The sequence below is a fragment of the Geotrypetes seraphini genome, chromosome 10, assembly GCF_902459505.1.
Source record: "Geotrypetes seraphini chromosome 10, aGeoSer1.1, whole genome shotgun sequence".
NCBI lineage: Eukaryota > Metazoa > Chordata > Amphibia > Gymnophiona > Dermophiidae > Geotrypetes > Geotrypetes seraphini.
Window position 1 is genome coordinate 98,542,869 of NC_047093.1, and position 14,496 is coordinate 98,557,364.

At 47.1% G+C, this 14,496-nt stretch overlaps 1 protein-coding gene across 3 annotated transcripts in view; it reads right to left on the reverse strand.

The window, feature by feature from the left end:
* MAMDC4 (MAM domain containing 4) overlaps window positions 1-14,496 on the reverse strand; it is a 343,940-nt gene that overhangs the window by 289,533 nt on the left and 39,911 nt on the right. For all 3 annotated transcript variants that reach the window (XM_033959811.1, XM_033959812.1, XM_033959813.1), the window contains one exon: window positions 12,396-12,569. In XM_033959811.1, the coding sequence (XP_033815702.1) occupies window positions 12,396-12,569 (174 nt within the window). The remainder of the gene's footprint in view (window positions 1-12,395; window positions 12,570-14,496) is intronic.

Consider the following 14,496-nt stretch of genomic DNA (forward strand, 5'->3'; position numbering starts at 1 on the left):
CTGAAACCCCTGAAACGGTAGCTGGACTGTGCTGCAGTCCAGAAATAAGAACAAGTACCGACTCCTTGCGCTGAGGATTGAAGGCACTGAGCCCCCACAACCCGACAGCCTGTGGCATTTGACGACTGCGAGCCAGTCCAGCAAAGACCGAGACATGCTCCTGACCGTTGTTCACATTGTCAAAAGTGACACAGACAAGAGGTCATGGACTGAGGCTGAGGGGCAGCAGGCTCAGGACAAATGTCAGGAAATTCTATTTCACCCAGCGAGTGGTGAACGCTTGGAATGCTCTCCCAGAGGAGGTGGTGACGGAGACTACCATTCTGGGTTTCAAGCATGAGTTGGATGCACACCTCCTTGCAAATCACATTGAGAGATATGGGTAATCAGGGTCTCCATCTGGGAGCACCTGGCTTGGCCTCCGCGTGTGCAGGTCGCCAGAATAGATGGACCTAAAGTATGATCCGGTGAAGGCGTTTCTAGTAAAGTATTGGGGTTCAAGAAGGGATTGGGCAACTTTCTGAAGAAAAGGGGATAGAAGAGTACGGATAGAGGACTACTACACAGGTCCTGGACCTGATGGGCCTCCGCGTGTGCGGACTGCTGGGCATGATGGACCTCTGGTCTGACCCAGCGGAGGCAATGCTTATGTGCTTATATGTGCTGACAGAGCAACCTCACTGAGACACCAAAATATAGGGAGCAATGCATGAGGATCCGACTAGATACTATTAGATACCACCAGTAGAGCCTCGAGATACAGGGAACAACTGGAACAAAAAACAATTGCTTTAGCGTTCTCATGTGAAAGCGAGCCGAAGAGCCCAGTTGAGTCACCAGCATAGATGTCAGAACCTGCACTCTCGTTCCTGGTGACCGAAGAAGGTAAAACTGAGACCGTAACCTGTGGCCCGGGCTCTGAGAAGAAACACAGTTCCCTCCTATGGGAGCAACAGCCCCTGATATCCCAAAAGTTAGCATAGGAGAAGAGAGCCCAAGAGAAATCTGAAGAAGCACATCCAAAGAATTGACGAAAAGAAGTTCAAATAACAGAAATCACACTTATGTGACCGACCAGTTGATCTGGCCGTGCCAAGAGCGGCACAGCAAATACCCCAGTGACGGGATGGATATATGGAAAAGGTAAGTAGACATGTAGGAGACCAAGTCCTGACAAAAACTCTCACTGATGCTCCGCGGCAACGATCGATCTCAAAAGTTTTACATTATTTTATTTTATTTTTTGAAATATTCAGAAAAGTTTAACTTTGAGAAACTAATTGACCCAGAGGAGATTCAGCCCTTGACCGACCCATCCCCCCGTTACGGTCACCATGAAGAAAACTGAACAACTTCCTTTGCACCCATGTTCCGAAGGAACTGGAACTACTGCCTCTCGGGTCCAGGAAGCCCTGAAGGGAACCTCGCACCCACATCACTGTCGGCAGCTCAATATACAGCGAGTTCAAAATACAGCGAGTCTGAGAAAGAATCAAGAAAGGGAGAAGAGGAATCAAAGTTGAACAGCCACCCTCTCGTCCACCCCCCTCCGCCAGAAAACCTAATGAGGTACCAGGCCCCTTGCATACTACACATGGCAAGCTGGGGAACTGGCAGGATGAGAGCTGAAAATCCTGGAGGAAAGAAAGTAACTGTCCTGAGAAAACTCCAGTACAGCGGTACAAGAAAGAAAAGGAGCAGAAGCAAACGGCCAACCCGGACCCTCTCGAATGGAATTCCGAAAACAGCTAGGAGTGGACACACCACCACATAAACTTCTCTCCAACACCAACGACTCCAACAATGAAGACACCCTAAGTGAAAGGCAGAAACTGAGTCTAGTGCCCCTTAGCAAAGTCCATGTACCAGGCAGGCAGAAAGAGATGATGCAAACTGACAAACAGCTCTGTCTCCCCCCCTCAGAGAGCCGCCCAGTACATGGCTACAAGGGAATGAACCCGCACATAACAAGGTGAAGAGGGAAAAATAGGGGAGAAGACGATAGCCGCACAAGGCTGTTGAGCATCCCGAAAAACATAGAACCCTGCGTTGGTCCAGACACCAACAAAACTTAGTCCAGCCCGCTTGGAGAGTCAAGGTGCCACCAGGCAATCCCACACTACCAGGAGAGTGCAGCTCCAACAGGAAACCTAGCACTCAAGTACAAGGAAATTTTTTGTTGTTGTTGTTGTTGTTTTTGGTTTTCCAATTCTTTACCCATTTTATTATCTTACAATAAGCATACAATATCACTGAAACTCTTCAGCAATATAATATGCATACATATCACAAGGAAATCTTTCAATAGCGCCACTTGATACCAGCAGCGCGGCCCCAAGACGCAAATAAGAGGAAACAGACAAAAGTCATAATTTCCACCATACCGGGACCCCGGGAGGTAGAAGGAGATATCCGAACCAAGACCCGGGTATCCCGTCCCCGCCGCTGACCGTCCCAGCGGCAAAGCACCTCCTGCTGACCCAGTGCCGGAACAAGCCGCAACCGAGGAGCCAATCGCATAATGGTCTCCCTCTCCAGCGCCCTCAGGCAAGGCAGGATGGCTCCCATACCCCAAAGAATCACCTCGGGAGCGAGTCCAACCGCCGCGTGAACCGCAACTGCCACTGCAAACCACCGATGCCACCAGGACCAGAACCAGAAGACCGGGGAGGCGCAGAGATAAGGCCGCAGCTGAAACAGGTGCTAAGAACGCCATGGCGCCGCCGCCAGCGCCGGAGCACAAGCGCAAGCCACCCGCTCACTGAAAGGCACTGGCTCCACGACCGCGTCCATCTTGCGGCTTTAACACAGCTGCGGCACCCGCTGTGCACAGGCCAGCCCCAGCTAACAGGCCGCAAAGCTAGGACTCTCCCGCCCATGCACCATAACAAGCTTGCGGCTCCCAAGCGTGGGAAAGCACTATTTTGAATAACCGTGCCTAGGATACCAAACAGGAGGTCTTAACCTAAACATCCACACATTCCAAACTATAACTCCCCATACTGCACAGTTTTCACTGCCCAACAAGGCTTAGATGTTGAGGAATAATTTAGCCATTTGGAAAGGCATGCGACCGCACAGCTGCAGGTACTCCAGAACCATCATAAGACCAACAACAAAACCCGTAGGTCTAAGACAACCGCAAAATAATGTAACCCGCAGATGGAATGCAAAAAGGAATACTCACAACCTGGCTGACAGGGCTAGCACACACCGGTAGACACCGGTTGAGCACCCCTGAGAAGGCATAATCACAAATAGCAAATGGTCTCCTTTTTTTTTTTTTAAGGGAAAGAAGAAAAAAATAGAGACCCAATTAATCCCTCTATCACTGGAGGGAGGGTGAGGCAGGGACCTGGGGGGGCCCATGTATAACCCCTAAAGCCGGCACCGTTCAGCCGGACACCCCTGTCTCACTGAAGAGAAAATCTCAACAGGAGAATTAGAATTGGCAGCTCACTGAAGAGAAAGCCTCAACAGGAGAAAATAATGTTCCAGCCACAGCCAGAATCCAGGAGCTAGATGAATAGCAACCATAACCTGCTGGGAGATAGAGAATACTGGAGATGCAGGAGGAGTCCCAGCCAATAGGACCACCTGTTAATCAGTTTCTCTATCTCCGCCTGCTGGTAGATATGAGCTATCCCATTGGTCTCTGGATTCATCTGCTGCTATTGCTAAGGAATATTAAATTATTATTATAACACAAGGTAGACCCGAGGGTTTTAAAATTGTTGAGAGTTTGTTGAAGATCTGGGTGGGTCTTTTTGTGGGATACTTTTATGAAGCAAAAGTTTATGAAAGCTGATTCAGCAATTTTCCCTCAGTCATCTCTCTGGAGCTGGAACTTGCTATTACTTGTGGGATGCAGGTCTGGTAAACTGAAAAGGCTGGAGTTAGAGCTCTGTTTTGAACATTTAATTGTGCTAATGCCAAGAAGGGCCCGGTGAAGTGGACAGAACTGGGGCTGCTGAAGCCCGGGCACCTTTAGTTAGGCGTGACAGGTGGCCACCCCCAAAGGAACTGTACAAATCTCACTGAGCACGTTTTCTGGGAGAAAAGGAGCCCAAGGGATTTGGGTTTTAATTTGCCTTTTGATAAAATGCTCTTGTTGTCTGCTATTTGAAATAGAACTTAATTTCCACTTCCATGGTGGTTAAGTACCTAAAGGCAAATGCCTGACCGCTGGTTTCTGTTTTTGCTATTATTTTGAAATGAAAAAAAATAAAACTTTATTTTGCCTTTTGAACAAGGGCTAATCTGGTGGTTGATTATCTAGAGCTGAATAGGTTAAGGAAGCACTTTATGAACTATTCCAACATATTCCACCCTGAAGGGCATTCTCCATCTTGAGGAGCACGCTAGATTCACTGAGGTCACCCGCTATGGCGCTGCGGCTACCAGGGCTGAGGCAGGGCGGGGGACAATATTTATTTTATTTTAATTATTCAATTTTCTATACCATTCTCCCAAGTGAGCTCAGAACGGTTTACATGAATTTATTTAGGTACTCAAGCATTTTTCCCTGTCTGTCCTGGCAGGCTCACAATCTACCTAATGTACCTGGGGCAATGGAGGGATTAAGTGACTTGCCCAGGGTAACGAGAAGCAGCGTGGGTTTGAACCCACAACCTCAGGGTGCTGAGGCTGTAGCTTTAACCACTGCGCCACACACTCCCTGTTTGAGTCTGAGAGTTCAGGTGGCACTGGCTCTTTGGCCTGAATGTTGGGTAAACTTTTCATAGTGGCTTGAACTTTGTCTGCCTATTCTAGGCACCCTGCAGGAGAGGTCATAAACCAATCCAGTAGAAAGTGGAAAAATTCCAGCTAGTTACCAGACTGAATAAAATCCAGAATTCAACAGTATAGCCACTGGGGTCCCAAGGAACTGGACAACAGTGCCCCTGGTGGCCACTGCAAAACTGAACCAGGCGCGCTACTCAGTAGGGTTAAAAGCAAAACCCACAAAATTCTTACTTCACGCAACTTCCCAAAATGATTTTAAGGATGTGTCAGAGCACCTCAATGCAATCCAGTGCAGCAAAACAACCACTAGGGAAAATCCTGGGTAGCTTCCAGGATTTCCCAGCAAACAGAAAAACTGTGCTTCTCTAACAAACAGTTTTGGTTTTTCCAAAGTTCAACAAAACAACCACATTTTTCCAAAGTGCAGCAAAACAATCACTAGGGAAAATCCTGGGTAGCTTCCAGGATTTCCCAGCAAACAGAAAAACTGTGCTTCTCTAACAAACAGTTTTGGTTTTTCCAAAGTTCCAGGGCCAGAACGTGCTTCGGGCCTGAGGAGATCAATGCACAAAGGTGCAGGCGGTGGCTTCTACGTGTATCCTGCGCCGGAACCGGCAGCCTTCTCTCTGATGTCGCAACATCAGAGGGAAGGCTTTTGGATGATGCGCAGAACGCACAAGGTGCCATTGCATGTGTCTTTGTGCACTGATGTCGCAAAAATGCTCACCCTGATAGTGGCAAACATCTCCCTAGTTCAGGCAAGACTCAGCTTCTTAAACAGTTCTAACTGCAAGACAAAAATAGCAACCTTTACAGGCAGCACACAGCAATACACAAATCATAAAGAAAAAAAAAAAACCCAGTTCTTTTCTTCAGGACACATGCCGGTATCCCACCCCATACAAAGTCTAAAACAATTAGAGAGGCATAATCAAAAAAAGCGTCTAAGTCCCCTTTTGGCCTAAGTCCCTAAACGTTCAACCCAGAAGCAGGGAAAGTGTCCATAACCAAAACAAACGTCCTTGTTTTGATTATGGCCTTCCTCTGCCTAAACGCCCAATCTCCACTACGTCTAAAAGTACACCCACACCACGTCTACACTTTTTAGCCATAATGAAACAAAAAAACGCCTAAGCCCCAAACGTCCAACAGAAGGGCTTTTAGGCGAAGGAGGAGCCAGTCCTTCGCCTAAAAGCTGGATTATGTAACCGGTGTCTGTCAAAAACAACACCGGTTACAGAATCCCCCCCCCCCACAACAATCCAGGCAGGAGGGTGCCCAAGCCCCCCTGCCATGTCAACCCCCCCCCCCCCGACAACATCGGGGCAAGAGGGAGCCTAAGCCCTCTTGCCCCGGCCAACCGCAGCACCCCTGACTCGTTTGGGACAGGAGGTAGCCCAAGCCCTCCTGGCCCAGGCGACTCTCTACCCCCACCCCCCACTAAATTACGAGCAGGAGGGATCCCAGGCCCTCCTGCCCTTGATGAACCCCCCTCACCCCAATGTCCACCCCCCCAGAACCCCCGACCGCCCCCCCAGCCGACCTGCGACCTCCCGGCCGACCCCCATGACCTCCCCACCCCCTTCCCCATACCTGTTTTGCAGTTGGCCAGACAGACGGGTGCCCAAACCCGCCTATCCGGCAGGCAGCCACCGACAGAATGAGGCCAGATTGGCCCAGCCATCCCAAAGGCTCGCCCACAGGTAGGGCCTAAGGCGCCTGGGCCAATCAGAATAGGCCCGGGAGCCTTAGGCCCCTTCTGGGGGCGGGGCTGAGGCACATGGGCCGGGTCGGCTGGGGGGGCGGTCGGGGGTTTTGGGGGGCGGATGTTGGGGGGAGGGGGGGTTCGTCGAGGGCAGGAGGGCCTGGGATCCCTCCTGCCCGTAATTTAGTTGGGGGTGGGGGTAGAGAGTCACCTGGGCCAGGAGGGCTTGGGCTCCCTCCTGGCCCGATCGAGTCGGGGGTGCCGCGGTTGGCCGGGGCAAGAGGGCTTGGGCTCCCTCTTGCCCCGATCGAGTCAGGGGGGGTCGCGGCTGCCACAAGGCAAGAGGGCTTGGGCTCCCTCTTGCCCCGATCGAGTCGGGGGGTTGCAGCTGCCGCGGGGCAAGAGGGCTTGGGCTCCCTCTTGCCCTGATGTTTGTGTGGGAGGGGAGTGATGCATCGCGGCAGGAGAGATGCCTATCTCCCCTACCGCGATGCCATCACTCCTCTACCCGAACTGCTGCGGGTCGCGGCAGTTCGGGTAGAAGAGTGATGGCATCGCGGTAGGGGAGATGAGGCATCTCTCCTGCCGCGATGGTTAGGTTGCCGGGCCGCTGAACTGATGGCGCCAGCGGAAGTCAAACAGGTCTAAGTGCCGACTAAACTGTTTTGGTTATAGGTGTTGTATGCCTAGATGTAGGTTGGCCCACCTCCCGTCCACTGCCCGCCCTTTCCCCTCCTCTAAACACACCTCTTTTCTCTCTGTGTGTTTAGAGGCAGGGGAAAGGCCTAAGCTAGGGGTCTGCAACCTTTAAGACATAAAGAGCCACTTGGACCCGTTTTCGAAAAGAAAAAAAAACTTGGAGCCGCAAAACCATTATAAAACAAATCTAACACTGCATATATTGTTTCTTATCTTAATGCTATATACAGGATCACTAAATTGAAAATAAAATCATTTTTCCTACCTTTGCTATTTGGTGATTTCATGAGTCTCTGGTTGCACTTTCTTCTTCTGACTGTGCATCCAATCTTTCTTCCTTTCTTTCAGCCTCCTGTATGTTTCCTCTCCTCCAGACCTCATTCTCTCCCCCAACTTTTTCTTTCTGTCTCCCTGTTCCCCCTTCTTTCTGTCTCCGTGCCGTCCCCCAAGCCACTCGGTTTGCTGCCACCGCAATCGGGGAACAGCCCCCAAGCCACCGCCGTCCCAAGCTTTCCCTGCAGAAGTGTTGCGCTGACCAGCATTCCGCTCCCTGACGTCAATTCTGACGTAGGAGAGGAAGTTCCGGGCCAACAAGGCATTTCTCCTCATTCCATCCAGCCTGAGCCCCATCTCTCCTTGATCCAGCATTTCCCTTCTGTGTTTGTCAGAATTACCATTCCACCTATTTTCCAGCATCACCCTTCTTTGTGTCCATCTCACCTATATCCCTATCTCACCACTTTTTCAGAATCTTCATTTGTCTCTGTCCTTGTCTTTACCCCATGTTCACCATTTGCCCTTTCAATGTCTTTATCTCCCCCCACACACTTTTTCAGCATTACTTCTATGTCTCTATTTCACCTCCTCTTCATGTCCCCTCTGTATCTCTATCCTTATTCAGTACGTCCTGCTTACCCTTTCTCTTCTTTGTGTCACTATCTCCATTTTCAGCTTTCCCCCCTTTTCCTTTGTTACTGCACCCTGTAGCCAGAATCTTTCCACCCTCCCTCCACTCCGGCCCAGCCCAGTATGAAATATTTCCTTTTGTTTCCCTCCCCTCTCTCTTTCTCTCTCTCTTCTCCTCCCTCACCCACGAGTCCTGCATCTGGCCCTCTCCCTTCTACCTGCACCTGGCAACACCCCCCTGCTCCGCGGCTCTCTTCAGCAACTTGTCAGCAGCGGTGATCAAGACAAGCTGCCGACATCAAGGCCTTCCCTCTACGAGTCCCGCCTTTGTGGAAAAAGGAAGTTGAAACAAGCGGGACTCGCAGAGGGTAGGCCCCGACGTCAGAAGCTTGTGTCGATCGCTGCTGCTGAGTTGCCGAAGAGAGCCGCGGAGCAGGGGATGTGGCCGGAAGCAGGTAGAAGGGAGAGGGAGATAGGAAGGCTGTAGATCTCCGGAGCATGACACCGACCCCGGCCAGGATGATTTCTTTTTCAGGCGTGCACCTTACAAGCCCAGCGTCGCGGCGGGAAATAGCCATGCTGAGCAGTGAGCTCAGCACTACAGATGAAAGCCTTGCTTGCTGATTGGTCCGGCGGCACGGCGGGGCGGGGCCGCCGGACCAATCAGCAAGCAAGGCTTTCATCTGTGTATGTGCTGAGCTCACTGCTCAGTATGGCTATTTCCCGCCGCGACACCGGACTTGTAAGCTGCATGCTTGCGTGACACACTACCGGAGCCGCAGCAAAGGTGGAAAAGAGCCGCATGCGGCTCTGGAGCCACAGGTTGCCGACCCCCGGCCTAAGCTGTTTTTAGACACGTCTAAAAACCAGCTTTGGTTATGGGACGATCAGGCTTTTTGATCGTCCAAGTAGCCATTTAGGACACTTTTTAGACGTTTTTTTTTTATTATTACCCCCTTAGGGTTTTCAAACTGAGGGGACTGGATTCTGTCTTTACAATCAATCCAGCACAGTGAGAAAAAGAAAAATGTCACCAAAAGCAAAACAAGTGCAGCAAAAACATAGTTACTTCAACCAGCGTCCCAAAACTTTCCAATCCACTCACAGCAGTGACCTCAGGAGTGCTTAGTACATCCATTACATCTGGTTCCTGGAACAGACTACTCCTGGTGGATACTACCCCAACATTGACTGGTTAAATGTTACATCGGGGAGTGCTAGGGAGGTAAAATTCCTAGATGTCATAAATGACTGCTTTTTGGAGCAACTGGTCCGTGAACCAACAAGAGGGGGAGCTATTTTAGATTTGGTCCTTAGTGCAATTTAAGACATAGTACAGGAGTTAACTGTGTTGGGTCCGCAGGGAAACAGTGTTCATAACTTGATCATATCTGAGCTGATACCGGGAGTTACATTGCAAAAGAAATCTACTGTAGGGGAGTTTAATTTTCAAAATGGCAACTATGATAAAATTAGGAAAATGGTTAAAAAGAAGTTAAAATGATCAGTTGCAAAGGTTAGGACTGTAAACCAGGCATGGATGTTATCTAAAAATACCGTCGTGGAAGCCAAGACCAGATGTATTCCACGTATCAGCAAATGTGGAAAGAAGAGAAAATGAGAGCAGGCGTGGTTAAAAGGTGAAGTGAAAGAGGCTATTAGAGCCAAATAAACATCCTTTAAAGAATGGAAAAAAGATCCAAATGAAGAAAATAGGAAGAAACAGAAGCACTGGCAAGTTAGATAGAAAGCATTGATAAAGATAGCTAAGAAAGAATATGAAGAGAAACTTGCAAAAGAGACAACTCAGCAATTTTTTTAGGTACATCAAAAACAGAAAACCTGTGAGGGAATCTGTGGGACCATTGGTTGATCAAGGAGCAAAAGGGGTGCTCAGGGAGGATAAGGCCATAACAGAAAGACTGAATGAATCCTTTGCTTCAGTTTTTACAGAAGAAGATGTAAGAGATCTACCTGAACCGGAAATGGTTTTCAAGGATGATGATACGGAGGAACTGAAAGAAGTCTCAGTGAATCTGGAAGATTTACTGAGCCAAATTGACAAGTTAAAAAGTGATAAATCATCAGGACTGGATGGTATACATTAGAGAATGACACGGTGAAAAAATTGGTCCCCGTCACCGCCCCGTCCCCGTCTCACCATCCTCTGCACCGCCCCGTCACCGCCATTCCCTTCACCGCCCCGTCACCGCCACTGCCACCCCATTCACCGCCCCGTCACCGTCACCGCTGCATACATAAAAGCCTCAAACGGGTACGATTTTATATACTTTTCTTTATTTACGTATAAAGGAAACATTCTTTAAAACTTTAAAAATTAATTAATATTTGTTTCATTTTTCGAAGAGGTCTAGACAGATGACAAAAATATGCAATGTCACCTCTGAAACAACTATAGAAAAATAGACTGATATAAATTCTCAAAACTGACACATTTTTATCACTAAATTTAAAATATTTATTTTTCATACAATTTTTCAATCACTAATCTTCCACCACCCCTGGGGCTAGCAATGCACAGACATAAAACTACACAGTCTTACATGCAAAGGGGTTGGAAATAAAATAATCTTATTCGCTTTGCACTCTGATTAAAAAAAAAGAACCAGCTCAGTGCTGCAAGAGTAGCCCAGCCAGACTTCAGCACGGAGCTGGTCCTACTAGAAACCTCTAATGTGGCTTAGTAAAAGAGACCCTAAAAGCAAATAATCTCACCTGCATCAGAGCAAATGAAAATTTCAGCATGAGAATGTGTATGCTATTGGAAAGAGTAGCTCAGCCAGACCTCAGCACGGAGCTGGTTTTTTTTTTTTACACAAACATTCCTTTCCTTACCTCAGCTTGTAACCGACGAAGTTTTCAGGTTTTCAAGAAGCTGCGAAATCCAAATCCTCTGCTCGGCTCCGAAATCACAATCGCTACTGCTGCACTACAAGCCATTAAATATCATGTGCGGCAGTAGCGATTGGTCCCCTACTTTGATCTGACAAATGAGGAGCCAGTATATTGGGGGGCGGAGTCAATGCGGCAACGTGCAAGTTGGATCGAGAGTTGGAGGAGACAGACAACATGGCGGAGACATCAAACACCCGGTCACGAACACGGTGAAACACAGGTAAATAGCAGTTCCTAGAAGGGGGTACATTGGCCTGCGGGGACAAATCTTTTCACCGTTTTTGCGGGCGATGAAAACTTTTGTCCCCGTGTCTGCGGCGATTTGGCTTTGGAGTCTCCATAACCCGCAGCCAAACCGCAGCCACGCCGCGGCTCCCTGCGGGGATCGCTCCCCGTGTCATTCTCTAGTATACATCCCAGGGTATTAAAAGAACTTAAAAATGAAACTGCTGACCTGCTGTTAGTGATCTGTAACCTGTCATTAAAATCGTCTGTAGTACCTGAATATCTGAAGGTGGCCAATGTTACGCCGATTTTTAAAAAGAGCTCCAGGGGAGATCCGGAAAATTACAGACTGAAAAGCCTCACTTCAGTGCCGGGCAAAAATGGTAGAAATAATTATAAAAAATAAAATTGTGGAACACATAGACAAAAAAGATTTAATGAGATGGAGTCAGCATGGGTTCAGCCGAGGAAGATCATGCCTCACAAATTTGCTTGAATACTTTGAAAGTGTGAATAAACATGTGGATAAAGGTGAGCCGGTTGATATAGTGTATTTAGATTTTCAGAAAGCTTTTGATAAAGTTCCTCATGAGAGGCTCCTGAGAAATTTAAAGTGTCATGGGATAGGTGGCAAAGTTCAGTTGTGGATTAGGAATTGGTTATCAGATAGAAAGCAGAGGGTAGGATTAAATGGTCATTTTTCTCAATGGAGGAGAGTAAACAGTGGAGTGCCGCAGGGGTCTGTACTGGGACCGGTGGAAAATTAAGTAGGCTAGCTATGATATTAAGCTATTATACCTCTTTTCCCACATCTCTCTTTACAGCTTATATCAGGTTGAGATATACTGGTTTAATGGATGACATATTCAACCATGGTCATAAATTCAAGAAAACTGCAAAGACCATAAGTGTCACTACAGGATGACACAGAAAAGGATGGATTTGGACTGTTGTATTACACATTGTTTGCTCTAACAGAATTCATTAATACCTCAGTTTTTGTTTCTGGTGGCTTTAGTCACCTTTTCCTAGAGATGGTCACATATATCTTTCTTCTGTTCAACAGTGAAATATGTAACAGGTATATTTCAACATTAATTTTACTGTCAATCTTTGTTCATCTGCATTTTAACTTTTCAGTTGGCATTGTCAAATATGTAACTTAAAATATTCCATAGTGAAATCATGAAAGGCTCACCTTTATTGGTCTTTAAAGTGTAATCGATAAGGGGACCAGTTCCCCATGTAGAAATGCCATCCTGGTCCCGAACCCATTGGTAGGCAGAGGTACTCACGTCTTTCCAGCCACAATCATCCTCTTCAAAGTCACAGATGAACTGAGTTCCTAGGGTAGTTGACTTCTTATGATATCCTACACATAAGGAAGCAGCCAAGATATTCCACTTTAGCTCTTCAAAATTCCAATATACTGTACATCCTGAACACAGAATACTGAATATCACAGACTTTACCATCTCCACATTTGAAAGCATCCTTGGGTTTTGACAGTCAAAAGAATATTCAAGTTGTGAAGAACCATTTTTTTAAATAAGTGAATTATTTGTAGGGATGAGTTGTTGTTTTAAAGTAATGTCTACTATGGAAAGATTAGGTTCTTACCTTGATAATCTTCTTTCTAGTAGACACACTCTCCATTTCTGAATGTGTGAGTATGTGGGTAGTCAATCCCTTATGGCGAGAATTCTTGTAGGGAGCTTCATTAGCATTCTTTTGCTCCACCTCCCATCCTTCTGGTCTGCCTTCCAAGTCCTCAGTTTGTACCAAAGCAGATGGTCAGCCCTGCAAAAGAAACAGAAGAAGGAGGGGTATGGGAGACACTATCTTTTTCAATGCGGCAGTTGCACCCTCTATTTTTGTCAAGGCTGGACAAAGGAAAGAAACATGTTCAGATTCTCCAGTACTTTTGCGGCATTAAGCACGCAAATGAACATCTGACAGGGCAGGCTAAAGGAATAGTGTCTGTTTACTAGAAATAAGATTATTGAGGTAAGAACCTAATCTTTTCTTCTAGTGTGACACACTCAATTCCTGAACATGTGGGACGCATCAAAACAGTCTCCCGAGTTTAAGGTGAGACAGATGAGCCTCCTGTAAGAACTGAATATCTCAATTCGGATTCCTGATTGGCCACCACATCCACTCTGTAAATTTCATGAATATAGGGAGAGACCAAGTGAGAGCTCTACAGATTTTGTCTGGAGACACCACTGAAGATTCCGCCCATGAGGAAACTACACTTCTAGTAAAGTATGCCTTTACGGATACAAGTGGATGTTTTCCACTACCGATATAGGCTGAAGAAATGGCCTTAAGGATCCATCTCAAAATGGTCACTTTTGAGGCTGGCAGCCCCAGCCAATACAAACAGATAATCCGACAATTGAAATTCATTCTTAACCTCTAGATGCCGCAGTAAAAGTCCGATTATGGTATACTTATATATACATGGGCTAGCACTAAGATAGCTGGTTGATAGTATTCTGCCATATGTTCCCCTTCCAAAACTCCATTATGTGGAATGTGGTGATTTGTTTGACCTGCCTGTTGAGGGCAAGTATGTTTTCTTGCAGAGGTCCACAGGCATGGAATGAAATCCTTTTATACATCCAGGAGCAGGGAAATTTGCACAATTTTAAGAAGTTACTGAAAAAGTATTTGTTTTGTAAGATGAAATTTGAGAACTGAAGTAGAGAATGACACGGGGAAAAAAATTTTTTAACACCGTTCCCACCCCGTCCCTGTGAGCTCATCCCCAATCCCTGCTCCGTCCCTGCAAGCTCGGTCCCTGCCCCATCCCCGATAGCACAGTCCCCGTCCTTGCCCCATCCCTGCGAGCTCAGTCCCCGTCACCATCTTGCAAACTGTCAGATCCCATCTGCATAAACCTTGAATAATTATGATTTTATACTGAACTTATTTTATTAAAATATAAAAAGAGACAATATTCTGTATAATTGTCATTTTATAAACACAAATAATACAAAGCAAGGGTCAACAAAACACCTGTTTTCCCTCCCTTTTACAAATATCCCCTCCACTATTGTGAAAACTGAACAAACCAAATTACTACAGAATGCTACATAGAAAAATCAAGCTAACAGAATACTTCAGTCACTCATGGCAGGAATAGTGTTAGGGGATTGCAACTAGGGAAACTGGCCCCTGGTCAGAGAGAGAGCCCTAAGCCAGCTGGAAGCTAAAGTCTGTGCTTTGCAGTCCCCAGTTATGTCTAATACTAGCTCTAGCAGGATAAATATTTCAAATGTGAAATATTCTAA